Below are 27,799 nucleotides of genomic sequence, written 5' to 3'. Positions count from 1 at the left end.
TTTATTCTAACAGCAGTTTTTATTCGGAAGTGTGCCTCCAAACTTGGTGGCAGTCTGGGGACAGGTGGTCCCTGGCTTGCTTGTTGACTCTTTCCCAGCCCAGGGCATAGGGCCCTTGGAGTTAAGGCACAGGGTCAAGTTCTCAAGGATCAACATCTCTGACAGCCTCAGTGGTCTGAGGCCTGGGGCTGGTGCAAAAAAAAAAAGAACGAGTTTCCAATCCAGGCTGTTTCACGGTCCGAGGGCCTGGGCCCTGGGCACCAGGGCTGCAGCTTCTTCTTCTGCAGAGGCTGGTGTCACCCACAGGCCAGCTGTGGCCAGGTCCTGATAGGCGTGAGATTGGGGGCAAGAGATTAGTTTTCTGGTGCCAGGTCCAGTTTATCTTCCTGAGAGGCAGAAGCTGAGCTGGAAGCGTCTTCCCCACCATTGAGGGACTTCTGTTGGTCACTGCTGCTGGGTGAGGGGGTCTTGTTGTCTCGGGATCCCCAGCGAGTCAGGCGCTTTAGGGAGGAGTCGCGGCGGGCAAGTAGAGGGGCCTGAAAGCCTGTGAAGGAGCTGCTGGTGGTGGGACGTTTGTCTGGCAGAGAAAAGGCAGGTATGAGGAAGCAGCAAGGTGTGCACAAAGGGGAGAAGTTGAGGGGCTTCACCTCAGCCCTCAGGGGAGAGGAGCACCCCCTGACCTGCAGTGCTCTGCTGGCTCTGCAGATGTGGGGGTCTCCCTCCTCCCTCCCTTGTCCCTCTCCATTCCATGGAAAGCTCCAGGGTCTAACCCTTCTCACCTCCAGGTTTAATTGGATGCATGAGCCGGTTCATCTGGACATTCCAGTGTTTCACGTTGGTACTAGCCTGGCGCAACTTCTGTTGAGCAGCCTGTGGGGACAGGACCAGTGGAGAGTGGTCAGAGCCACCATCCAAGACAGCAAGTCTCAACCTTTTCAGGTTCACAGGCCCCTTAGGATCCGACAAAGGCTATTGATCATCTCCCCAGAAAAACTCATGTATGTTCATAAAGAGCTATGTGTATGAACAAAGTTGGCATCCAATTTCAGGGGACTCAAAGACCCTCAAATAGTCAAAAATAATCATAAGTATAGTTTCTACTTATCAAGCAACTAAAATGTACTAATATCTTACTTAACTTCCAGAGAAGAAGCTAAGAAACAAATTCAAAAGAGGTTAAGTGAGTTGCCCAGGGACAAACATGGAGCTCTGAACCACTGTGTCACATCACCTGTCCAGGACCTGATGCAGAAACCTCTGCTCCAGTGCTTATCTAGCCATTAGCAGCGGCTGTGGGGTGGGGAATCACAGAGGAATTTTCTCTTTTTATGATACTTATTTCTGTGTTTGAATTTTTTTACAATGACCATGTATGCCAACAAAGCAAAATAAAATAATGAATACTAATAAAAATAAAACATCAAACATTTGTCCTTTAAAAAAAATCTTCTATGGAGATTTGGGCTCCAAAGAGTGGAACCAAAGTGCAGGGTTAGAAAAGTAGGGGCTGGAAGAGTAGGAGGAAAAAAATTTTGCCCAGATGAGTAACAATGATAAAAAGAGCAGTTAATGTTTCTTCAGTGCTTACTGAATATTAAGTATCATGTGCTATCTTGTTTAACCTTTATAGCAATGCAATTACCAGTCCCCTTTCCCAGATGAGGGACCTGGAGCTCAGAGAGGTTAGGCCATTTGTCAGAGGCCACACAGTCAGGCAATGGTACAGCCTGAGGGACAGAGCACCAGGGAAGGTTCCAGAGCCTGTGCCATGGCTCACCCTGCCGCCTGCGACCTGTTCCACCCCAGGCCTCACCTCCACATCCTCGTCGGCCCTCTGCCGGTTCTGCCGCACCTCTTCCAGCTGCTGCTGGGCCTGCTGCAGGGAGCGGCTCTGCAGGGCCATCTCCTGCTGCAGCTCCTGCTTCTCCTGCTGTGCCCGTTCGATGTAGCGCTCCTGTTCCTCCTTCAGCTGCAACAGCTGCTTCAGCTTCTCCTCCTCCTCCTCTAGCAGTCTGCGGGGTGTCCACTGTGTCACCTCTGAGGCCGAGGCACCTCACAGGTGCTCAACAGGTAGGAGGGTGGGGGCGTCAGGGAGGGGAAGCAGAAGGGGCCGCCTGGTCCTACCTGGTCTGGGCGAGGCGCACGGCCTCCTCGTCCTGCCGAGCTTTCACCTCCAGCTGCAGGGCCTCCTGGAGCCTCTGTTGCATCTCCTCCAGCTCCTTGATGCGCTGCCGCTGCCGGGCAGCCTCCTCCTTCTTCAGCTCCATCTCAGCCTGCATGGAGGCCCGGGCCTGCATGGGGGACAGGGAGCCAGGTCAGCGGGGGCCCGGCGGAGGAAGGTTGCCGGTATGCTGCCCTTTCCCCAGGGCTTTGTGAGGCCAGCCCAGCTAGTTATCTCTGGATGAGGGTCTGGGGAGTTCCTTCATGTCAGGTTTTCCTGATCTGATCCCCTTCTGAAAACCTGACTAGGTCAGATAAGGATCAGTGAACCACATGGGGGAAAGGGGCTCAAGTCATCCCCTTATTAGCACCAGCCTTAATAGTTATTATTATACATTGTAATATAATGTTTTATAATTATAATTAGGCTAGTGCTAGCAAGGAAACGACCATAATTATAATTGTTAGAGCAGTTATAACTCAGAAGTATTTCCTTAGTTGATCCTCCTTTCCATACCTCTATAAACCAAGTTCTATTGGCATCAACATGTCACAGGTAACTGAGGCACAGAAAGGCCAAGTAACTTACCTGAGATCACAGGGTTCCTAAGAGGCAGAGCTGGTATGGAACCCACAGTGTCTCGACTCCAGATCTAGATCTCTTAAATCTTAAATCTAGTTGCCTCTACACCTCTAGTCCGTCTCCAAGTTCATCCTGTCTTCTTCCCATCCTACCTTCTCCAGACTGGCCTTATTATAAATTCAGATCAAGTCAGGTCCCACATAGTCCAACCTCGGTCCAAATTCATCCCCAGACACAAGGTCTTTAGCAGCTCCTCTGTCAAGGTCCCGCCCCCTAGCCAGTCAAGGTCTCCCAACCTGGCTTCACTCTACACCTATCACTCTGCTCCATCCTTCCCAATTCGAAGGCTCGGGCCCCGCCCCACACCGTCTCTCCTCTCAAGCCACCCTTCTGCCTGGTCCCTTACCCCATAGGCCCTGTCCCCATCCCGTACCTATCTCTGTTCCCCGCCAAAATCCCTCAAGACAAGCCCCACCTCTACGCATACCCCACAGTGCGTGGCTCCGCCCCCAGCCCAGGCCCCGCCCCCCCGGCGCTCAGCACCTGGCGGGCCCTCACCCCTCGGCCCACCGCCTCCCCCCGGGTGCAGCCACACCTGCTCCGCCTCGCGCAGCTGGACCTCGAGCGCCTGCTGGAGCTCCCGGTGCTGGCTGCGGCGCCGCTCCTCCTCCTCCTGCATTAGGCGCTCCGCCTGCCGCTGCGCCTCCTGCAGCAGCTCCAGCTCCTGAAGCTTCCTCTCCTTCTCCTCCTGCAGCTGCTGCAGCCGCAGCATCTCCTCCTCCTTGGCAGCCCGGCGCCTCTCTCGCTGCTCCCGCTGCTCGCGCCGCTTCTGCTTCAGGTCCTTGTGCAGCGACGTCTTCCCCTCGGCCTGCAGCCGGATCGCCGTCTGGATGGCTGCGGAGGGAGCGGGAGGGGCTAGCCGGGGACAGGGGGGCCTCCAGGGAGCCCACCGCCAGAAAGGGGCCTTTGGAGTGGCTCCTATTCAGCTTCCGGCCCCCTGCTGGGCAAAGGGCTCTCATTCCCTTTTCACCGATGAGGCGCCTGGGGTCCAGCCGGGTCCAGGCCACCCCGCTAGCACTCACCAGCTGTCCACTCCTGGCGCTGACGCGTGTCGGAGGCGCTCATCTCATAGGTGCGAGAGGCAGTCTTCACACAGAACATGCAGCGCTTCCCCTCTCGGTCGGGCAGCACCTGGGAGAAGGCCCAGACAGGCTGGCTTCACTGGGGTCAAGGGCCACACCCGCCCCAGGGGGGCTCCAGCTCCAGCCCCTACCCCTTTGGCTGACCATCATCTCCTCCTGGCACCCCTTCCACCCACTCTGCCAGGAGCCTGCGTGGCCTGGTTTGGACGTTAGTGTGCCCACAACTCTTACAGCCTTTGCTCTTTGAAGATGGGACAGCTCTATTACTATCTCTCTGTGGGGCCTACACACAGTGACCACTGAGTGTTTATCTAGATCAGGGCTCAACATCTCTCATGATAGGGTCCTCATTAATGAGACCATTCATTTCCACAGAAGCCTGCCTGCTGAGAAAGTTCTCCATTCATTCGTTCCACAGATATTCTGTAGTGTCTACAGGCTACTCATTGCTCATATGGGATACTACTAAGATGTGCCTAACAGACCAAATCCCTGCCTTGCCTAAGCTTACATTCTAGTGGAAAATAATAGCTACCCACTGAGCTTCATGTGTTCTAGAGTCTGTACCAGGCATAGATTATTAGCTCCATCTTACACAGAAAGAAACTGAGGCTCTAAGAGGTCCAGGAACCTGCCTGATTCACACTGCATGTTAGTGGTGGAGGTGGATTTCTGCCTAGATCTGTGCTCTTTGCACAATGATAGCTGTTTCTTTACATGACAAAGATGGATACAGCCTAGAATGGCTATAATAATGTTTTTCATGTAAAAAAACAAGTGTTAGCGAGAAATTGGAGCTTTCATTTACTACTGGTGAGAAGGTAAGATGGTGCAGCCACCATGGAAAAGAGTTTGGCTGCTCCTCAAAAATTAAACATAGAATTACTATGTGATTCAGCAATTCTACTCCTAGGTATGTGCCTTGAGAAAAGAAAATATATATCCACCCAGAAACTTGTACATGGATATTCATAACAGCATTATGCATAATAGCAAAATGATGGAAACCACCCAATATCCACCAATGAATGAATAGATAAACAAAATATGGTCCATCCATGCAGTGAAATATTATTCACCCATTAAAAGGAATGAAGTCCTGATTCATGCCAAAACATGCTTGAAAATGTTATACTAAGTGAAAGAAGCCAGGTACAAAAGGACAAATGGTGTATGATTCCACTTATATGAGGCTCCTAGAATAGGCAAATTCCTAGAGATGGAAAGCAGAATAGAGGTTACCAGGGACTGGAGGGAGGGGAGAATGAGTTATTGATTAATGGGTACAGAGCTGCTATTGAGGATGATAAAAATAAAAAGCTTTGGAAATAGATAATTGGGACGGTTACATGTGAATGTACTTAATACTACTGAATTGTAACACTTAAAATGGTTAAAATAGCAAATATCATGTTATATAAATATTTTTTACTATAGTTTTTTAAATTGTTGCTTTAAGCCTCTAAAATAATGGACAGAGTCAAAGGAGGAAAAGGGGATAGGAAAGGAGAAAGAATAGGGGAATACAGAGTGGCCAAAGTAAAAGCGTTAGTCACTCAGTCATGTCTGCTTCTTTGCAACCCACGGACTGTCGCCAACAGGGTCTTCTGTCCATGGGATTCTTTGGGAAAGAATACTGGAGTGGGTTGCCATTTCCTTCTCCAGGGGATCTTCCCAACCAGGGATCAAACTTGGGTCTCCTGCATTGCAGGCAGCTTCTTTACCATCTGAGCCACCAGGGAAGTCCTTATCTGGTCTGTTGCCAAAGGGAATGGAATTTGAGTGATGGAGAGAGACCCTTAAAGAGGACTTTTAGAAAATTTTGCTGGATAGAGTGAGTCATAAGTTATCGCCTCTGAAATCTTTAGCAAAGTCCACATCATTCACCATTGACTTTAGTATTGGATTTGATTTGCAGTTTTGTTTTTTAAAAAAAGTGCTGAGGAGAGGAGCCAAGATGGCAGAGGAGTAGGACGGGGAGAACACTTTCTCCCCCACAAATTCATCAAAAGAGCATTTAAACGTCGAGTAAATTCCACAAAACAACTTCTGAATGCCGGCAGAGGACATCAGGCACCCAGAAAAGCAACCCAACTCTTCGAAAGGAGAGAGAAGAAATACAGCTCCACCCACCAGAACACCGACACAAGCTTCCCTAACCAGGAATCCTTGACAAGCCATCTGTACAAACCCACACACAGTGAGGAAACGCCACAATAAAGAGAACTCCACAAACTGCCAGAATACAGAAAGGACACCCCAAACTCAGCAATTTAAACAAGATGAAGAGACAGAGGAATACTCAGCAGATAAAGGAACAGGATAAATGCCCACCAAACCAAACAAAAGAGGAAGAGATAGGGAATCTACCTGATAAAGAATTCCGAATAATGATAGTGAAATTGATCCAAAATCTTGAAACTAAAATGGAATCACAGATAAATAGCCTGGAGACAAGGATTGAGAAGATGCAAGAAAGGTTTAACAAGGACCTAGAAGAAATAAAAAAGAGTCAATATATAATGAATAATGCAATAAGTGAAATTAAAAACACTCTGGAGGCAACAAATAGTAGAATAACAGAGGCAGAAGACAGGATTAGTGAATTAGAAGATAGAATGGTAGAAATAAATGAATCAGAGAGGATAAAAGAAAAACGAATTAAAAGAAATGAGGATAATCTCAGAGACCTCCAGGACAATATTAAACGCTACAACATTCGAATCATAGGGGTTCCAGAAGAAGAAGACAAAAAGAAAGACCATGAGAAAATACTTGAGGAGATAATAGTGGAAAACTTCCCTAAAATGGGGAAGGAAATAATCACCCAAGTACAAGAAACCCAGAGAGTCCCAAACAGGATAAACCCAAGGAGAAACACCCCAAGACACATATTAATCAAATTAACAAAGATCAAACACAAAGAACAAATATTAAAAGCAGCAAGGGAAAAACAACAAATAACACACAAGGGAATTCCCATAAGGATAACAGCTGATCTTTCAATAGAAACTCTTCAAGCCAGGAGGGAATGGCAAGACATACTTAAAATGATGAAAGAAAATAACCTACAGCCCAGATTATTGTACCCAGCAAGGATCTCATTCAAGTATGAAGGAGAAATTAAAAGCTTCTCAGACAAGCAAAAGCTGAGAGAATTCTGCACCACCAAACCAGCTCTCCAACAAGTACTAAAGGATATTCTCTAGACAGGAAACGCAAAAACAGTGTATAAACTCGAACCCAAAACAATAAAGTAAATGGCAACGGGATCATACTTATCAGTAATTACCTTAAACGTAAATGGGTTGAATGCCCCAACCAAAAGACAAAGACTGGCTGAATGGATACAAAAACAAGACCCCTACATATGTTGTCTACAAGAGACCCACCTCAAAACAGGGGACACATACAGACTGAAAGTGAAGGGCTGGAAAAAGATTTTCCATGCAAATAGGGACCAAAAGAAAGCAGGAGTAGCAATACTCATATCAGATAAAATAGACTGTAAAACAAAGGCTGTGAAAAGAGACAAAGAAGGTCACTACATAATGATCAAAGGATCAATCCAAGAAGAAGATATAACAATTATAAATATATATGCACCCAACACGGGAGCACCACAGTATGTAAGACAAATGCTAACAAGTATGAAAGGAGAAATTAACAATAACACAGTAATAGTGGGAGACTTTAATACCCCACTTACACCTATGGATAGATCAACTAAACAGAAAATTAACAAGGAAACACAAACTTTAAACGATACAATAGACCAGTTAGACCTAATTGATATCTACAGGACATTTCATCCCAAAACAATGAATTTCACCTTTTTCTCAAGCGCACATGGAACCTTCTCCAGGATAGATCACATCCTGGGCCATAAAGCTAGCCTTGGTAAATTCAAAAAAATAGAAATCATTCCAAGCATTTTTTCTGACCACAATGCAGTAAGATTAGATCTCAATTACAGGAGAAAAACTATTAAAAATTCCAACATATGGAGGCTGAACAACACACTGCTGAATAACCAACAAATCACAGAAGAAATCAAAAAAGAAATCAAAATTTGCATAGAAACGAATGAAAATGAAAACACAACAACCCAAAACCTGTGGGACACGGTAAAAGCAGTCCTAAGGGGAAAGTTCATAGCAATACAGGCACACCTCAAGAAACAAGAAAAAAGTCAAATAAATAACCTAACTCTACACCTAAAGCAACTAGAAAAGGAAGAAATGAAGAACCCCAGGGTTAGTAGAAGGAAAGAAATCTTAAAAATTAGAGCAGAAATAAATGCAAAAGAAACAAAAGAGACCATAGCAAAAATCAACAAAACCAAAAGCTGGTTCTTTGAAAGGATAAATAAAATTGACAAACCATTAGCCAGACTCATCAAGAAACAAAGGGAGAAAAATCAAATCAACAAAATTAGAAACGAAAATGGAGAGATCACAACAGACAACACAGAAATACAAAGGATCATAAGAGACTACTATCAACAATTATATGCCAATAAAATAGACAACATGGAAGAAATGGACAAATTCTTAGAAAAGTACAACTTTCCAAAACTGGACCAGGAAGAAATAGAAAATCTTAACAGACCCATCACAAGCATGGAAATTGAAACTGTAATCAAAAATCTTCCAGCAAACAAAAGCCCCGGTCCAGATGGCTTCACAGCTGAATTCTACCAAAAATTTAGAGAAGAGCTAACACCTATCCTGCTCAAACTCTTCCAGAAAATTGCAGAGGAAGGTAAACTTCCAAACTCATTCTATGAGGCCACCATCACCCTGATACCAAAACCTGACAAAGATGCCACAAAAAAAGAAAACTACAGGCCAATATCACTGATGAACATAGATGCAAAAATCCTTAACAAAATTCTAGCAATCAGAATCCAACAACACATTACAAAGATCATACACCATGATCAAGTGGGCTTTATCCCAGGGATGCAAGGATTCTTCAATATCTGCAAATCAATCAATGTAATACACCACATTAACAAATTGAAAAATAAAAACCATATGATTATCTCAATAGATGCAGAGAAAGCCTTTGACAAAATTCAACATCCATTTATGATAAAAACTCTCCAGAAAGCAGGAATAGAAGGAACATACCTCAACATAATAAAAGCTATATATGACAAACCCACAGCAAACATTATCCTCAATGGTGAAAAATTGAAAGCATTTCCTCTAAAGTCAGGAACAAAACAAGGGTGCCCACTTTCACCATTACTATTCAACATAGTTTTGGAAGTTTTGGCCACAGCAATCAGAGCAGAAAAAGAAATAAAAGGAATCCAAATTGGAAAAGAAGAAGTAAAACTCTCACTATTTGCAGATGACATGATCCTCTACATAGAAAACCCTAAAGATTCCACCAGAAAATTACTAGAAATAATCAATGACTATAGTAAAGTTTCAGGATATAAAATCAACACACAGAAATCCCTTGCATTCCTATACACTAATAATGAGAAAACAGAAAGAGAAATTAAGGAAACAATTCCATTCACCATTGCAACGGAAAGAATAAAATACTTAGGAATATATCTACCTAAAGAAACTAAAGACCTATATATAGAAAACTATAAAACACTGGTGAAAGAAATCAAAGAGGACACTAATAGATGGAGAAATATACCATGTTCATGGATTGGAAGAATCAATATAGTGAAAATGAGTATACTACCCAAAGCAATTTATAGATTCAACGCAATCCCTATCAAGCTACCAACAGTATTCTTCACAGAGCTAGAACAAATAATTTCACAATTTGTATGGAAATACAAAAAACCTCGAATAGCCAAAGCGATCTTGAGAAAGAAGAATGGAACTGGAGGAATCAACCTACCTGACTTCAGGCTCTACTACAAAGCCACAGTTATCAAGACAGTATGGTACTGGCACAAAGACAGAAATATTGATCAATGGAATAAAATAGAAAGCCCAGAGATAAATCCACGCACATATGGACACCTTATCTTTGACAAAGGAGGCAAGAATATACAATGGATTAAAGACAATCTCTTTAACAAGTGGTGCTGGGAAATCTGGTCAACCACTTGTAAAAGAATGAAACTGGACCACTTTCTAACACCATACACAAAAATAAACTCAAAATGGATTAAAGATCTAAACGTAAGACCAGAAACTATAAAACTCCTAGAGGAGAACATAGGCAAAACACTCTCCCACATACATCACAGCAGGATCCTCTATGACCCACCTCCCAGAATATTGGAAATAAAAGCAAAAATAAACAAATGGGACCTAATTAACCTTAAAAGCTTCTGCACATCAAAGGAAACTATTAGCAAGGTGAAAAGACAGCCTTCAGAATGGGAGAAAATAATAGCAAATGAAGCAACTGACAAACAACTAATCTCAAAAACATACAAGCAACTCCTACAGCTCAACTCCAGAAAAATAAACGACCCAATCAAAAAATGGGCCAAAGATCTAAATAGACATTTCTCCAAAGAAGACATACAGATGGCTAACAAACACATGAAAAGATGCTCAACATCACTCATTATCAGAGAAATGCAAATCAAAACCACTATGAGGTACCATTTCACACCAGTCAGAATGGCTGCGATCCAAAAGTCTACAAATAATAAATGCTGGAGAGGGTGTGGAGAAAAGGGAACCCTCTTACACTGTTGGTGGGAATGCAAACTAGTACAGCCACTATGGAGAACAGTGTGGAGATTCCTTAAAAAACTGGAAATAGAACTGCCTTATGATCCAGCAACCCCACTGCTGGGCATACACACTGAGGAAACCAGAAGGGAAAGAGACACGTGTACCCCAATGTTCATCGCAGCACTGTTTATAATAGCCAAGACATGGAAGCAACCTAGATGTCCATCAGCAGATGAATGGATAAGAAAGCTGTGGTACATACACACAATGGAGTATTACTCAGCCATTAAAAAGAATACATTTGAATCAGTTCTAATGAGGTGGATGAAACTGGAGCCTATTATACAGAGTGAAGTAAGCCAGAAGGAAAAACATAAATGCAGTATACTAACACATATATATGGAATTTAGAAAGATGGTAACAATAACCCGGTGTACGAGACAGCAAAAGAGACACTGATGTATAGAACAGTCTTATGGACTCTGTGGGAGAGGGAGAGGGTGGGAAGATTTGGGAGAATGGCAATGAAACATGTAAAATATCATGTAGGAAACGAGTTGCCAGTCCAGGTTCGATGCACGATGCTGGATGCTTGGGGCTGGTGCACTGGGACGGCCCAGAGGGATGGTATGGGGAGGGAGGAGGGGGGAGGGTTCGGGATGGGGAACACATGTATACCTGTGGCGGATTCATTTTGATATTTGGCAAAACTAATACAATTATGTAAAGTTTAAAAATAAAATAAAATTAGAAAAAAAATAAAAAAAGTGCTGACATAAGCAATCTAAAATAACAACAACAACAAATGAACAGACATAATGAAACCTAAATAGAGTTACAGTTTCAGAGAAAAAAAACAGATTTGTTTGCCAGAGGGTAAGGGTGTAGAAAGAAGGAAGAAAAAGTTGAGGGAGATTAAGTGGTGCAAACTTCCAGTTGCAAAATGTGAGTCATGGGTATAAAATGAATAGTGTGGGGAATATAGTCAACAATTATGATTACATAGTTATCTTTGTATGGTGACCTATCGTAAGTAGAACTATCGTGGACATCAGTTTGAAATACATAGAAATATTGAATCATTATGCTGTGTAACAGGAATTAACATAGTGTTGCAGGTCAATTATACTTCAAAAACAAACAAAAATATCCATATAAGGAGAGATCAGATTTGTGGTTACCGAGAGGTGGGAAGGGGGGTTGTTGAGGGGATAGGGGAGGGGGAATTAGATGAAGGCAGTCAAAAGGTACAAACTTCCAGATATAAAATAAGAAAGTTTACTAGGGATGTAACATGCAACATGAAAAATATAATAAACACTGCTGTAGATTATATTAAAATATGAAGCTTCCCTGGTGGCTCAGTGGTAAAGAATCTACCTGCTAATGCAAGAGTCTCAGGTTCTGTCCCTGGGTTGGGAAGATCCCCTGGAGAAGGAAGTGGCAACCCACTCCAGTATTCTTGCCTGGGAAATCCCATGGACAGAGGAGCGTGGTGGGCTACAGTCCACGGGGCCACAAAAGAGTCAGACGCAACTTAGCAACTGCGTGTATGCTAAGTCGCTTCAGTCCTGTCCCACTCTGTGCGATGCTATGGACTGTAGCCTGCCAGTTTCTTCTGTCCATGGGGATTCTCAAGGCAAGAATACTGGAGTGGGTTGCCATGCCCTCCTCCAGAGGATCTTCCCAACCCAGAGATTGAACCTGCATCTCCCGTGGCTCCTGCATTGGGGGGTGAATTCTTTATGGATAAGTCACCAGGGAAGCTTAAACAACAACAAATGTTATATATAAAAGTTGTTGAGAGAGTAAATCCTAAGATTACTCATCACAGAAAAAAAAATTTTTTTTATTTAATTTTGTACCTATATGAGGTGACAGATGTTCACTAAACTTATTGTGCTAATCAGTTTATGATATGTATAACTCAAATCACTATGCTGTACACCTTAAATGTACACAGTGCTCTATGTCCATAATATCTGAATGAAACTGGAAGGAAAAACTAAAGTGTGTTACTTTTCTAAAAGAAAAAAAAAGTGCTGACATGGCTGAGAATGGCCCTGAGGCATTCAGGTATACAGTTGACCCTTGAACAGCTCAGGGTTTAGGGGTACCAAACCTCTGCCGGGTCAAAAATCCACTCATAACTTTAAAGTCAGCCTGGTGGCTCAGACTGTAAAGAATCCGCCTGCAATGCAAGAGACCTGGGTTCGATCCTGGGGTTGAGAAGATTCCCTGGAGAAGGGAATGGTTACCCACTCCAGTACTCTTGCCTGGAGAATTCCAGGGACAGAGGAGCCTGATGGGCTACAGTCCACAGAGTCGCAAAGAGTCAGACAGAACTGAGTGACTTTCACTTTCAGTATCCAGTTATATCATTTGCGGATTCAACCAACTGTGGATGGTGCAGTACTGTATGTATTTATTGAAAAAAAATCCACGTATAAGTAGACCCACCAAGTTCCAACCCACGTTGTTCAGGGGTTAGTTGTTTTTGGGTTGCACTCACCTAAGCAGGAATCTTAGGTGGGGAAGTCACTGGGGCTTCCTGCCTTGCCCTCCTCCTGACCCCTTGCCCTCAGGCTACACCAGAGCCCTTCTGGGCCTTGCTCCAGTATGCGCTCCACCCCTTCACCTGTCGCCCTCACCTCCACACAGCACTGCGCATCCAGCGGGATCATACCCCTCTTCTCCTTGCACTCTTCACTCCCAAAATAGCAGAGGCAGCTGGGCTGCAGCTGGAACCAGCGTTCTGCCCAGTTCCTCCGCAGGTGCCCTCGCTTCCACAGGTAGCCCTGCCAGAGCCAGAGCAAAGTCAGAGGCATCCTCGGCCCCGCCCCCACCCTCCTCGGGGTCCGCCCCTGGTCCCCAGCCAGGCCTGACCTGCTTCAGGACGTCTTGGATGAGCTCCTGGTAGACCTCGTGGATGGCCATGCTGAGTGTGTCCCGCCCGACGCCTCGCAGACAGCGGCCTGAGTTGAAGAGCTCCAGGAACTGCCAGACGCTGAGCCCCCCACTGCTCTGGGCTGCCTGGGCCTCCTGAGCCAGCAGCTCCTCCAGCTCCCCCAAGCCCACCTCCAAGCTCATGCTGCTGAGCACCTTCTTCAGTAGGTATTCCACCTGGAGGGAAGGAGGGAAGGCTTGGTGGCCGCAGTAGGTGGTGTTTCTGGTGTCGACACCAGGGGTCGCTACCATCAGGCTCCCAGAGCTAGGGCAGAAGTGACCACGGACAGGAGATGGCAGGTTGGGGGGGTGGATGAGTGTCAGAGGACTAAATGACTAAACACGGGTGGACTCCTGAGTAGAGATTTGGGAGGGGATCCTGGGGCCCCAGCTTCAATTCAGATATCCCCTCCCCAAGCTCCAGTCCTTCCTGCCTTGAATCAAGGGCACGGTGAGGTGGGAGCTGAGGACTGGGGGCCAGGCAGAGACAGCGAGTCATAGAAAATGTCAGCGGGGGACAAGGGCCCTCTCGTTCAATCTCCTCACTCTGCAGAAGGCAAAACTGACGTTCAAGGGAGGGGGAAGTGACTTGTTTTGAATCGCACAGCAAGTTGGTAGCAGCCAGAGCTCAATTCAGATCAACACCCCATGAGTCTTTATTCCACGCCCCCAGCCCCAGCCCTGGGGATCCTTCCCTTGTCAGAGGGCAAGGGGATGGGTGGGAGCGAGCAGGGCAGGGACAGGAAACCTGTTGCAGAGGAACAGGAAGTGGTGGTTGGGGTACATCCTGCTGCAGTTTGTTCACACTGCGTGTTGATCACAAAAGTGAGCAGATTTCTGGCCTCAGAGAGGCCACCTCGCCTTGCTGGCAAGGGTCTGACAAAGGTACCCGGCCAGGTGTCTGTGTCTGTGAAGACAGACACATGTCCTTCTGCTGTCCCAGCAGCTTCTTGGAAAACTCTCTGCAGGACTTTCACTCTGGGGACTACTGGGTCTTGGCTGGGAGTGGGGTGGGGGCACCCCCATTCTTCCCACAGACAGAAGTGAGGGCATGAACCTGAGTGCAGTTAGACAGGCCAAGACCTCTCGTAAATACAGCAGACCGCCTCCCCCACCATTGTGCCCTACTCTAAAGATCTAGATTCGCCCTGGGATCTTTACCACCACCAGAGGGCAGAAAGGGTCAGGAGAAGGCTGAGTGGACAGGGGAGTGGGGGAGTGGAGGGAGGGGGCAGGCTGGCTGCCGAAGGGGTCACCTGCCCCAGCTTCACCCATGAACTGAGAAGGTTGAAGCTGGGTTCTAGGCTGATGTTCCCAGGATGCCCTCTCTCTGGGGTCTGAGCTGATTCCGTCCTGGCTCCCCCCTGTATTGTAGGAGACAGGAAGAGAAAATCTGGAACCAGGGCCAGACTCGGTCGCCCACTTGGGAGTGACTGGAGAGATGTCCCTGGAAGGTCTCTATTCCCCTAAAATAGCACCCTTCTCAGTTTGCCACAGTGCCTGAAATCCTGCCATTTGATTTTAAATGTTTTCGTTTCAAAACGCTCAGTAATGTATCAGGCATTCACACCTCTGTGTAAACAGTTTGCAGAATCATTTTCCTACTGTGAGAGCGAGCAGGGCCTTGAAGGAAGTATAGTTTTGAACCTCCTGGGAGAAGGTATCATTGCTCTGACATGGGCAGGTCTAAGTGTCTGGAGATGAGTGGGTGTAACAGGTAGCCAGTGGAGAGATAAAGAAGACAGAGGATGTGGGGAAGTCAAGAGACAATTTGGCCTCCTTCATGGTTTTGTTGAGGCCTGTCCCTAAGTGATAAAGTCCCTGGGGCTCACCTCATCAGGAACCATGATCAGAGGGTACTTGTCCTCAGACAGGAAGTTGAAGAGGCACCAGAGTCGGAAGGCATCCTGATTGGAGAGCATGCTGTTCCCGTTGCTATCCACCTGGTAGTTCTTCTTCGCCGTCAGGGTCCAGCACAGTTCGTCAAAGTGCTCCTTAACAAAAGCCCCCTCTTCCACCTGCCCCCAGGCCTGCAAGTCAGCTGCGAAGGCTGCCTTGGCCCAGCTCCACCACCCAACTAGGGTCCAGCTGGCTTCTCAGGGTCATCTGTTTCCCTGCTCCCCACCCTGCCATGCTGGGACTCTCACCTGAGTAATCCCTGAGCTGATGATCAGGGAGCTGTCTGGCCAACCAGCCTGACCCCCAAACCCCCAGCCCTGCCACATGCATCACTTCCCCACATCCACATCCACCCAAGTTCCCGATCCATAGAGGAGCTCAGTCCCTCAGGCTGGGGAGAAAGAAGGGGAAGCCCAGGAGGAAATGAACAGTCAAGAAGAACTTGAGAAGACAGTGACAGCTAGGAGGAGTGGAGGGGACAGACTTAGCGGAGCTGGAAAGCGCTTGTAAAATGACAGCTGAAAGCTAGGCGGGGGTGGGGGGGTGAAGATTGTGGGGAAGGTGGAGGCGAGGATAGAGAGGAGGGAGCTGGAGTGAGTTTTAAGGGGGGCAAAGAAGGGGCAAGTGACGGGGATGTGAAGGGTGGAGATGGGGGCATGGGTGGACAGAGGGGACAGAGATGGGGTTCATGGAGGGAGGAGTTGGGGTGGCAAGGAATTAGGGTGCTGGCCAGGGTGGGAAGTGGAGAGAGGTGAAAGGGGCCCTCACCTTGTCCAGGATGTACTTGTTGAGGTAGGGCATGTATCCCTGGCTGGACACGGGACCATCGTCATCGTCTCGGAAGTGCTCCTCCAGGGCCACGGGGTCATGAGGGATGTGCAAGACGGTGTACAGGTTGTGGGACAGCACCTGAGACAGAGCGGGGCTTGCCTTCCTGAGCCCCGGCAGAGCTGGGCCACAGGGCTGCTCCCCTTCCCCTGTCGTCCTCACCCCCATCCAGCTAAGCCTTCTACACGCATTATTTAGCTCAATCATAACTAAAACTTCTCTCTCCCTCTCTCTCTCTTTATATATATATACACACACATATGCATATATACACATATACACATACAATAAATAAAAAGTCCATCTACTCAAGGCTATGGTTTTTCCAGTAGTCACATATGGATGTGAGAGTTGGACTATAAAGAAAGCTGAGCACCGGAGAATTGATGCCTTTGACCTGCAGTGCTGGAGAAGACTCTTGAGAGTCCCTTGGACTGCAAGGAGATCCAACTAGTCCATCCTAAAGGAAATCAGTCCTGAATATTCATTGGAAGGACTGATGCTGAAGCTGAAACTCCAATACTTTGGCCACCTGATGTGAAGAACAGACTCATTGGAAAAGACCCAGATGCTGGGAAAGATTGAAGGCAGGTGGAGAAGGGGACGACAGAGGATGAGATGGTTGGATGGCATCACTGACTCAATGGACATGAGTTTGAGTAAGCTGCAGGAGTTGGTGATGGACAGGGAAGCCTGGTGTGCTGCATGGGGTCGCAAAGAATCAGACACGTCAGTGACTGAATTGAACTGAACACTCACAATGGAATGTAATTCAGTCATGAAAAACTGAATGAAATCTTGCCATTTGCAACAACATGGATGGACCCTGAGGGCATTATGCCAAGTGAAATAATCTGACAGAGAAAGACAAATACAGTATGATCTCATTTAAATGTGCAATTTTATAAAAAGGGAAAAGAAGGGATCCACAGATACAGAGACCAGATTGGTGGTTGCAAGAGGTATCGGTGGTGAGAGAAATGGGTGAAGGTCCTCAAAAGGTACAAACTTCCAGTTTTTAAATACGTCATGGGAACATAATACACGGCATGGTAACCATAATGAGTAATACTGTATGCCATCTGAAAGTAGCTAAGAGAGTAGGTCTTAAAAATTTTCATTGCAAGAAAAACAATTTTTTAAACCATGCATGGCAATGAATGTTAACTAGGCGTCTCGTGATCATTTCACAATATATGCAAATAAAGAATCATTACATTGTACACCTGAAATTAAAGTGTCAATTATACCTCAATAAAAACCAAAAAAGTAAAAACACATGCACTTGCTATGCAACAAGAACTGTGCTCAGTACTTTGCATATATTTCCCTTAATGCCCAGAACAACTGTTAACATCCTCATTTGACAGATGAAAAAGACCCCTGGACTCTGAGATGTTAAGTAATTCACCCAAAGGCACAGAGCTGGCAGGGCTGGGATTCAAGCCCAGGTAGCCATGCTCTTTGGCACTCATTAGGCAGGCGTGTCCTCTTTCTGCAGATGGGGACACAGAGGTTCAAGGGACTCAGTTACTTGCATAAGGACTCAGTGAACAAAAGCCTAAGATTCCAGTTCAGCTCAGCAGATCCCAAGGTTCAGGGGCAGAAACCTAACATCTACCGTCAGAGACTCGGGGTCAGGCTGAATTGTGCCTGGAGTCCAGTGAGCCTGCTCCAGGAAAGGCGTGTTCAGTTCCAGCAACTGCCCTTCTAAAGATGAAAGGAAGCTGGAGAGGGTGCCAAGAAGGGGCACAAGAAATGGTCCATGGGGTGTGGATGACAAGGCTAAAAGGGATGACGACGGGGGAAACGGGTAGGTTAACAAACCCATCACATTAGCACAAAGAGTTTGAAGCTTGAACAAGGAGATCAGGAAAAAAATAAAACTGTCTTGGTGTAATTCTGTGATAGCACTTATCACAGAAAGTGTGAATGAGGAAAAACTGTCACCTATTCTGTGCCAGCCACTGTATGAGGTGCTTTCTATACCCCAGATCTAATCTCGGCGACCGTGATATCCAGACATTAGTGTCCCTGTCTTCCAGATGAAGATGCTCAGGCTTGGAGAAGTTAAGAATAAGTGGCAGAGGGATTTCCCTGGGGGTCCAGTGGCTAAGTCTAAGCCTCCACAGTTCCGGCACAGGGGGCCTGGGTTCGATCCCTGGTCAGGGAACTAGATCCCACATGCCACAACTAAGATCCAAGATCTCCCCAACCCCATGCCGCAACTAGGACTTGGCATGGCCAAATAAACAAATATTTTAAAAAAGTAAGTGGCAGAGCTGAGGTTGGAAACAGGTGTTCCTGACTCTGAAGGCAGCTTCCCTATTAAAATATTGACCTCACCTTCATCTCCCAATTATATAGTAAACTCTGGAGACAACACCATGTCTTCATCTGCACACCCAAGGTAGTCAATAAATGCTGTATTCAAGGGCTGCTTCACCACCAGCAGTTCAGCTTGGAGGCAGCTCCTCTGAGGCAGGAGCTGGCAACGCCTCCCAGCTGGTGTGCCTACTGTCTTGATTTCCTTATTCTCTTTTGTGAGAGGAGAGGGACAAGGGTTTGAGACTTCTCCCCAATATTTTCCTGAGCCTCAGGTTCAACTCAGCAAAGTGGGAAGTTGGGGGGCCCAGTGATGGGGTCAGTATTTCTATTTTCCCTCACTTTCCCTGCCTGGGCAGTTATCTGTGGCCCCCACCCCAACCCTCATTCCCATCATCTTCAAATTATCTCATGTGCCATCTATAGTTTTGCTTTTCTCTTATTCTAAAGGACATCTGGAGTTTCTTCCTGATGAACTCTGCCTTCTTTTCTTATTTTGGTAACATAGCCTTGATTTTCCTTTGAGAAATACCTCTCCTCCATTTTCAGTATCTGTGGTATTAGCCGTTTGCACCCCTACCCCATCTGGCTGCAGGGATGGGCACTTTTGAGTCACAGTGTTTGGTCTGAGAACACACATGACCAATTCTAGACCACTGAGAAGCAGTCCTGGGATTTTTGCTTCCTCTAGGGGAGAAGAGGTATATTCTTTCCATGGGTAAACCTGGAAAGAGTTAAGGTGCTGGAAGACAGATGCAGCTAACATCTTTGTCCACCCTGAATATTCATTGGGAGGACTGACGCTGAAGCCGAAGCTCCAAAACTCTGGACATCTGATACGTAGAACTGACTCATTGCAAAACACCCTGATGCTGATAAAGATTGAAGGCATGAAGAGAAGGGGGCGGCAGAGGATGAGGTGGTTGGATGGCATCACTGACTCAATGGACATGAGTTTGAGCAAACTCCAGGAGATGGTGAAGGACAGGGAAGCCTGGCGTGCTGCAGTCCATGGGGTTGCAAAGAATTGGACACCACTGAGCAACTGGACGACAACAACAAGGACAGAGAATACTATCAAGCTATCAGGTCAAGTAATAAAGAGAGTCGTCATCTGAGGACCTAGATCCAGCCAAGCCTGAAGCCAATACTATGCTTGGAGTTTCGTTTATGTGAGCCAAGATATAACATCTCCCTTAAGCTATTTTGAGTTTGGTTTCTACCACCTGTAATCAGAGAAGACATGATTAACACATCTATGGTCATAGGATACTAATCCACACTCCAAGAGGTGCCACTGCTAAATGCTTGCACTTAAAATCCAGAGTGACCAACACAAGAGAAATACCCACTTCTGAAGAGACAGGTGTTATTCTAAGTTTCACACACTTCTACCTGCTGTCTCCTGGCCTCTTCAAATTAACCATGTCCTTATGTTTCTTCGAGTTTCCCAGAGCACCTCTTTGAGGAAGCTTCCTGCATAGCCCAGCCAAATGCTACACTCTAGTGACGGGGGAACATGGAAGGCCAGGGACCTTCACTTTCTAGTTGTGAGGCCTTGAAGAAACTTCTTCACTCCCTAAGCCTCAGTTTCATTGTCAGTAAAATGGGATAATACCCATCACGCAGAGGGCCCGTGAGGGCAGAGTAAGATGATATATAGATAGAGTGCCAGAGCAAATATAAGTTCCCTCCTTGTATAGTAAGTGTGATTTTTTTTTTAACCTAACAAATTAACAAAGATGCAAAAGACTGATCCTATCCAGTATTGAGGAGATTGTGGAGAAATGGGGATTCAAATGCCTTACTGCCAAGGTGTGAATCGGTAGTCTTTCTAGAGGGCAAGACTCTATCAGATGTAAAATTGGGCATGACCCCAGCATTTTTAATCATCCAGCCTACAGATGCTCAAGGGAACAGAGCTAACTGTACAAGAATGCCCACTGAAACGCTGTTTAGAATACAAAGCATTGGGAAATGCCTGGCAGTTCAGTGACTAGGGCTCTGAGCTTCCAGTGAGTGGGGCGCAGGTTTGATTCCTCATCAGAGAACTAAGATCTTACATGCCCTGGCACAATCTGCCACCACCCCCCCCCCAAAAAAAGAGAATATATAAAGCATTGGAGACAGCTTGAGTCTCCTTCAAGAGGGGACAGGTATACCACATCATGGACCCGTGTGTGGTTGAAAAATTTTACTTCTGCTACATGTGTGCTTTCGGGCAAGTGATTTTTAACTTCCCCAAGATTTTAGTCTCCTCTTTGAGGAAAATAAGGGGGCCTGCTCCACGGGCTGTTTTAGAACAAAGCGTAGCACCTTGCACACAGTGCAATAAAAGGTATTGCTTAATAAAGGTTGTGAGCTATTTTTATTATTATATTTGTGTGAACAGACATGGAAAGATATGTATACTATACTGGCAGGTGGAAAAAAGTACGCTCTAGAAAGAATTATCTCTAAAATAATATGTGTGCAAATATTAGGTTGAACCATTTTAAACTGCTATTTGAGTAGGCCAAAACAATCAAATGTCAGCGATTTCATATGGTTCTATCTAATGTGTTTATTTGTACATAGAAAAAAATCTAGAAGACTCAGCAACTGTTAACAACTATCACCCTACCACCCTCCCCAGGGAAGGGAGGGACTTTCACCTTCTTTAACACTATTTTTGTCTTTGAATTTTTTTTAACCAGTAAAATATATTTTACTTTTATAACAAATTTCAACTTCTTTAAAAAGCACAATTTTCTGTGCTTTTTATTGTTTTTATGACAAAAAATGTAAACTCTAGTGATAGAAAACACAGGGTGCCATTAACCCCTGTTATTAATATACCCTGCTATTAAGTTGCTTTGTAATAATGTTCTTTTGCTATTTCTTGTTTGTGTGAGCATTTCTGGCTGTTCTACATTCCTTGAGGGCTGCAAGGACTCTCATCTTAACCTTGACTCCAGAGCTCAGCAGCGTGTCCCCTACACGCTCAAGGTTTTTGATTAAACTCCCCTTAAGTCTAACGTAAGTGCTGAAGTGGTTTTCCAAGGTTCTCAGGGTGAAATCTTGGAGTCCTTCCAGAGATTTCACTCTATACCTTCTCTGACCTCATCCCTCTTGCTCCCTTCTGTCTAGCCACTCTGACCCCTTAGACGTTCCCCGGACATGCCAGGCATGCCCTTGTCTCAGGGCCCTGGCACTTTCTATTTCTTCAGCCTGAAACATTCTTCGTCCCGGCCACTGCACGGCTCACACCCTCTCCACCTTCTCGGGGGGGTGGGGGTGGGGGGCTTCTCTGACCACCTTATTTAAATCTGTAATCTCATCCCTCTACTCCCCACACTCCCTATCCTCACTTCTGCTTTATTTTTCCTCCATGTCATGTATCATGAGTTCTGACTTATTGTGTTTATTCATCTGCGTTCTCTGACTAGAATGGTCAACCCAAGGGTGCAGGTTTTTTTGTCTGTTTTATTTTATTCACGGCTGTACCACTGGGTCTGGCATAATGGATACTCAATAAATATCTACTGAATGAACTTACGTGCTTCAAGAGAAGAAATGGGAGAAACACAAAAGTCAGATGGATGTGGATTGAATCTCTCTACACTAACCTCGCTGGGCTTTACTTTTCACACCTCTAAAAATGGAGTTCAAGGAGACTTTGCAGACCTCCTCTCCCCGCCAGGACAAGAGCTGCCACCCAGCAGCACACAGCTGTCTGAACCGTTCCTCTCCTGGGTTTGCTGGCCCACGCTGTCCTCTAAGACCTCTGTCACTTGTACCTTATGCCAGTGGAATTTGAGGAACCCCGGCAGAGGCTCTGACTCCTGTGAGCTATCAGGACAAAGAGGAATCAAAGGCTCCAGACACTGAGGGTTCAGGGCCTCTCCCTGGAGAAATCAGCTGACCTCAGATTGCCAGGCTTCCTGTGGCTGGGCGCGGAGGGGCGGGGAGGGGAGGGAAGGGGCTGGGGGCGGGCAGAGGGCGTGACCAGAGGAGGGTCCTGCAGGAAAGGAAACGGCGGCGGGAGCGTGCGCAGCAGTCACCTGCCGATTTCAATCACTCCTTAGCCCCGGAGGCGGGGACGCTCCTGATCCTGCTTTTACAAGGGAGGAAACCAATGCTCAGAGAAGTGAAGTGTCTTCTTTAGAGTCCAAGTCTGACCCTAAAGCCCTACACTAGACCTTCAAGCTACGTGGGCTCAGATTAAGCATCAGAATCACCTGGGGAGCTGGTTGAAACTGAAATCTGCCAGGGCCCGCCCAGACCTACTGACTCAGAGTTTCCAGGGGTGGGGTCCAGGTGTCTGCAGTTTTCACAAGTTGGCATTCGGGCTTCCCCAGGGAGGGCTCTGTCTCCCCCACCCACCCAGGCAGCCCCTGACCTCTGGGTTGGCAGCCATTGACCTTTGAGAGGCATCATTTATTCACTGTTTCCTCTGTAGGAGTGTGGGGGAGTGGTTCTCCCCTGGGGGCATGTGGTGTGTGGGGGGGGTGGGGGGGGAGGGGGGTGGGGGGGTGGTTCTCCCCTGGGGGCGTATGTGTGTGTTGTGTGCAGCTCAGTCATGTCTGACTCTTTGTGACCCCATGGACTGTAGCCCACCAGGCTTCTCTGTCTATAGGATTTTCCAGGCAAGAATACTAGAGTGGGTTGCCATTTCCTTCGATCCCAACTTAGGGATCGAACTTGCGTCTCTTGAGTCTCCTGCACTGGCAGGCGGGTTCTTTACCACTGGCGCTACCTGGAAAGTTCCCTAAAAACTCAAGTGCAGCGATACAGTGGGTGCCAGGCCCATGATCCTGTAGTTCTTAGATTTCAGGAGTAGATGAAGATACAGAGCATTTGGGCATCCTTAAAAGTACCAATCACTAACTGCAAAGAGAATGACTAATTTCTCTCTTTTACATGGCCTGTAGTCTTTAAATGTATCCAGGTGCTAAGTGATTCTTTTAAAATTTATAGATTCTTTTTAAGAGTCACTGAATATATTTTCCTCAACTAGTGGGTACTAAAGCAAAACTACTAACATGAGGGAGGAGCACCAGGAATTTTAAAAGCCAATCTCTGGATTGGCTGGTTGCCTGTTGAGAGCAAGAAAGGGCTGGAGGGATTGGGTGTAGGCATCACAGGAAAGATGGAGGCTCAGAGAAGGAAGCAGAGAGGAGAGGCTGTGTCAGGATCAGTTTCACCTACTTGATAAACTTTGTTAAAATTTACTTTTCTAGGCTAGCTGGAGAGCTTGGTGATCCCCAGTTCAGCCCTTGGGCTTTATAGCTCAGAGCTGGGCAGTGACTTGCCTAAGGTCACCCTGCTGGGGAGCAACAATATAGGTATTGGCCTGTATGGCTCTGAGTCAAGGGCTCTGTATCACTGAATCATCCTTCCCTCCTTCATACTCTAGACTGAGAAGATGACAGCAGGCAGATGTCAGGGCAAAGCTGAGGACCTGTCATCAGATTCCTGAACTGAAGTTGTTATTAACTTCCCTTCACCTAGAGGAGGGCTTCCCTGGTGGGCTCAGCAGTAGAGAATCTTGCCTGTGATGCAGGAGACCTGGGTTTGATCCCTGGGTCAGGAAGGTCCCCTGGAGAAGGCAATGGCAACCCACTCCAGTAATATTGCCTGGAGAATCCCGTGGACAGAGGAGCCTGGCAGGCTGCAGTTCATAGGTTTGCACCGAGTTGGACACGTCTAAAGCAGCAGCAGCACCTAGGGGAAGCCTGTTGTCCCTCTCCAGAGGAGGCAGAGCCCGAAACTCAGAGGCTCTCAGTGGGCATGACTCCCTCCCTGGGTCCCAGGACTGCCCCGAGTGCCAACTAGAGGCTCAGGATTCTGGGACCCCACAGAGTCAAGCAGGAAAGGCCCCAGTTCACCCTCCCTGCCTTGCCTCTGCTCCTGCTGGTCAAGGGGAAGTGGTAGGCCTCCTAGGATCCTCATCGACACACACTGCTCTAACCATACACCCAGTCTCAGGCCCCTCAGAGAAGACAATCCTGACTCCTTGGGGGTACTTCTCAGAGGATTTGCTGTTCTTCCTCCTCCTTCTGGCCCCCTCTGGGCTCTGCCTAGGATGGCCGGTGGCAGCCTTTCTGCCAACATGTTGGAGAGAAGTGGGTGACTGTCCCAGCTTGCTCTGGGCTGGTGCAGGTCCCCCGGCCTCTTCCCAAGAGAGGACGCCAAGGCCAGGGACAGTTTTGGTGAGGACAGGCTGACCCCAAGGTCTTTTCCCTCCTCACCCAGTCTTTCCGGGGAGGGAGTGTGCCCTGCTGGTCTCTATCTCTCATCTGCTTCTTCCTCTGCCTTCTGACCACTTCTCTATTGCTCTTTTGCCTTTCCGGCATCCCCACCCCCAGCACTATCACTACTTCCTCCCATCCCAGGCTCTAGTATCACGGGCTGGTGGGAGGACTGCCTTCCTCATCTCTCTCTCCTATGACACGGGCCCTGCAGTTTCTGGGCTGGTGGGAGGACTGCCTTCCTCATCTCTCTCTCCTGTGACACGGGCCCTGCAGTTTCTGGGCTGGTGGGAGGACTGCCTTCCTCATCTCTCTCTCCTGTGACACGGGCCCTGCAGTTTCTGGTCCACCTGCCGCCGGGCCTGAGACTCCCACTGCTACTCGAGTTCCCAGAATAGACACGTTTTCTGTTGATGGATTGAAATCTACCACTAATCCTGTATGACCGCAGAAGCTGCTGGCAGTGGGCTCATTGTGAGCTGTGATGTAGTACAAAGACAGTGGATGGATGCTTCGATTATGCATCCTCCCCTTGCAATCTCCCTTGTAAATACTCAACGGGTGGGGGTGGTGGCACAGGCATCTGCCCAGTTAGAGGCCAAGACAGAAGCTCCAACTAAGAGGCTTACTGCCTGGTGGGCTCAGGAAATCTAAATGCAGTACCTTCCACTTATGAGGGAAATAGAGAGCCTGGAGGTGTCACAGGGGCCACAGCTAATGGAGTGGTGGAAAACGGAGACAACAAACTATGGAGGTTGGGATTGTTCCTGGAAGATATTAAAGGGGCGACATGGGAAGTGGATATAGGACATGGAGTTTCTGCAAGGATGGGTTTTGAATGATCTGCTTTTCCTCTGTCTGCCCTGCAGAGCTCACTAGACTACATAACCTGCAATAAGACGATTTAAGTAGAATGTGAGGAAGAACCTGCCTCTTGGGAGATTCTCTCAGATGATCAAAGGTGGTCGTGGACTCTCCTTCCTGGGAGAGCCAAGAATCATTTACTAGATGCTCACAAGTCTGGCTAAGGGGTCGATTATGGGATAGGACCAGGTTGGGAGATCCAAGTTCATCATGTCCAAGTTCAGCAAAGTAGAGGGAGGGGAAACAATGCCTATCCTGTCCCATTCGTCTCTAGGGTTTCCAGGTACCTGCTCAGTCATTTAGAATGGAGGTTTCCTTGAGACTATACTCCTCCTTTGTTGGGGGAGGGGAGGGCGACAGAAGAGATACAGGAGTCTGTGGCCTAGCCTCATGCCAGGCGCATACCTGGTGCTCAATGTTTGTAGAGTGAATGAATGAACCCCGAAGGCGGATCCCAGGGGGCTGAGGCCTCCCTCATCCTGTCCCCCTGTGCCCCCAGCTCCAGTGACCTAGGGCCTTGCTTCTTGCCCGCTAATGAGCGTGAAGGCAGCACTAACCCAGGAGTGCAGGACAGAAACTTTTTGGTCTCCCAGGAATTATCTAGGACCAAGCAATGAACTTCAGGGCCATCACTGATGGGGCTCTTCCTGGACTCAGATTCTACCCCTTCCCTGCTAGAGGTCTCAAGGCCTAAGATAAGTTTTCCAACCTGGTGGGCGTGAGGGGGTTGGTGAACGGCAGTATGATGGGGTCTTCAGTCCTTGCCCCTTCCCAGTTCTGTCCCACCTAGGAGGCAGGGTGCAGAGTAGATGCTCTCCTGCCAAGGACGACTGAGCCCTTGGGGCCATGAGAGGCTCTTGAACCCTTTCTCTCAGCTCCGGGAGGAAGTGACTGACAAGTACTAGCTAACTGTCTCTCTTCAAAGCCAGGAGGAAGCAGCAGGAGGGAGTAAGGTGCATGCCCAAGCTTGACTCTGGGGAGACATGTGCTCATCACATGGAATCTGGGATGTAGCTTGGCTCATGGCCCTCAGAAACCTCAGAACCCCATGATGCCGCCTCTGCTCTCCTGAGAGTTTGGGTCGGGGCCCTGCACACACCTCACTGGGGCCTCTGGATGGTGGGCGGCAGCATCCACCAGGCCATGTCACCCCAGTTACCCAGCACCGGCCCCTCACCCTCCCAGGGCCCCTGGCTAGCTGGGGTGCCCCTGGAGGAGCGCAGGGTTCGCGCCTAGCTCCCAGGAAGCAGGGGCTGCTGAGGCGCAGCTGCCGGCCTCCCCTGCGCCCCGGGTGCCGCTCACCTTGAGCTGGGACTTGGAGACCTTGCCGCTCTTCTCCACGTCCAGTGCGGTGAATGCGTACCAGATGGACTTAAGCAGCTCCTTGCGCAGGGCCATGGCTGAGGCGCCCGCCCGGCCCAGGGGCGGCTCTGACACCAAGATCCGGTTTCAGGAAATGCAAACGGCAGCAGAGACCGCAGCAGGGCCACGGCGCGGACCAAGAGCTCCACCTGCCTGCTCTCGCAGGCTCCCTCGCTGGCAGGACCCAGCCTGTTGCTCAGTGGCCCCGCTCCCTGCTTGGGACTGGGGACCAAGCCCTGGGGAGCTATGGCCCTAGCTCTATTCAACCTGGTTCCCTGGGCGTGAGGCCCTTTGGGAGCCTCCTGGGCCCCCAGAGGCAGCTTGCTGAAGGAAGAGTGAGCCCGTCCTGACTTTGGAGTCAGACAGCAAGGGGCAGGTCCTGTACCAATCCCACACTTACCAGGTGGTGTACCAATCCCACACTTACCAGGTGGGAGGCTTTGGATGAACAACGTAACCTCTTCAAGCAGCTTCTCATTGGTAAAGCAGGAGAAATGCTCACCTCATAGATTGTAAAGAGGTCTGAGGATGGGTGTAAAGCTGGGTTAGGCTCTGGGTAAAGCATTTCTTTTAAGGCCATCTAACACTACTGTGGTGGCGGGGCCCCTCCCACCACCACCAATATGAACTTGAAGGAGGAACTGGGCCAGAGCACCTCTCTAGGTCCGGAGGACTTGGCACGTGATTGGCTGCTTCCTTATCCCCTGGCCTTGGCTCTAACAAGGCACCCAGAGGACTGCCCCCTCTGGGGCCCAGTCGCTCTGACCCAGAGACTCTGAGGCTCATAG

General features: G+C 47.8%; 1 protein-coding gene across 1 annotated transcript; it reads right to left on the bottom strand.

The window, feature by feature from the left end:
• On the bottom strand, nt 1–27,087 carry DEF6 (DEF6 guanine nucleotide exchange factor). Its single transcript, NM_001098994.1, has 11 exons — nt 26,952–27,087; nt 16,168–16,308; nt 15,333–15,518; nt 13,441–13,677; nt 13,206–13,352; nt 3,826–3,934; nt 3,339–3,637; nt 2,125–2,291; nt 1,814–2,012; nt 780–870; nt 1–577 (listed from the first exon to the last, which is right to left on the bottom strand). The coding sequence occupies exons 1-11, from the start codon at nt 27,045–27,047 to the stop codon at nt 354–356; spliced, it is 1,896 nt and encodes a 631-aa protein (NP_001092464.1). The 5' UTR covers nt 27,048–27,087; the 3' UTR covers nt 1–353.
• Between the last annotated feature and the right edge of the window lie 712 nt (nt 27,088–27,799).

The sequence above is a fragment of the Bos taurus genome, chromosome 23 (assembly GCF_002263795.3).
Source record: "Bos taurus isolate L1 Dominette 01449 registration number 42190680 breed Hereford chromosome 23, ARS-UCD2.0, whole genome shotgun sequence".
Classification (NCBI taxonomy): domain Eukaryota; kingdom Metazoa; phylum Chordata; class Mammalia; order Artiodactyla; family Bovidae; genus Bos; species Bos taurus.
This window is presented reverse-complemented; position numbering and strand designations above follow the sequence as displayed.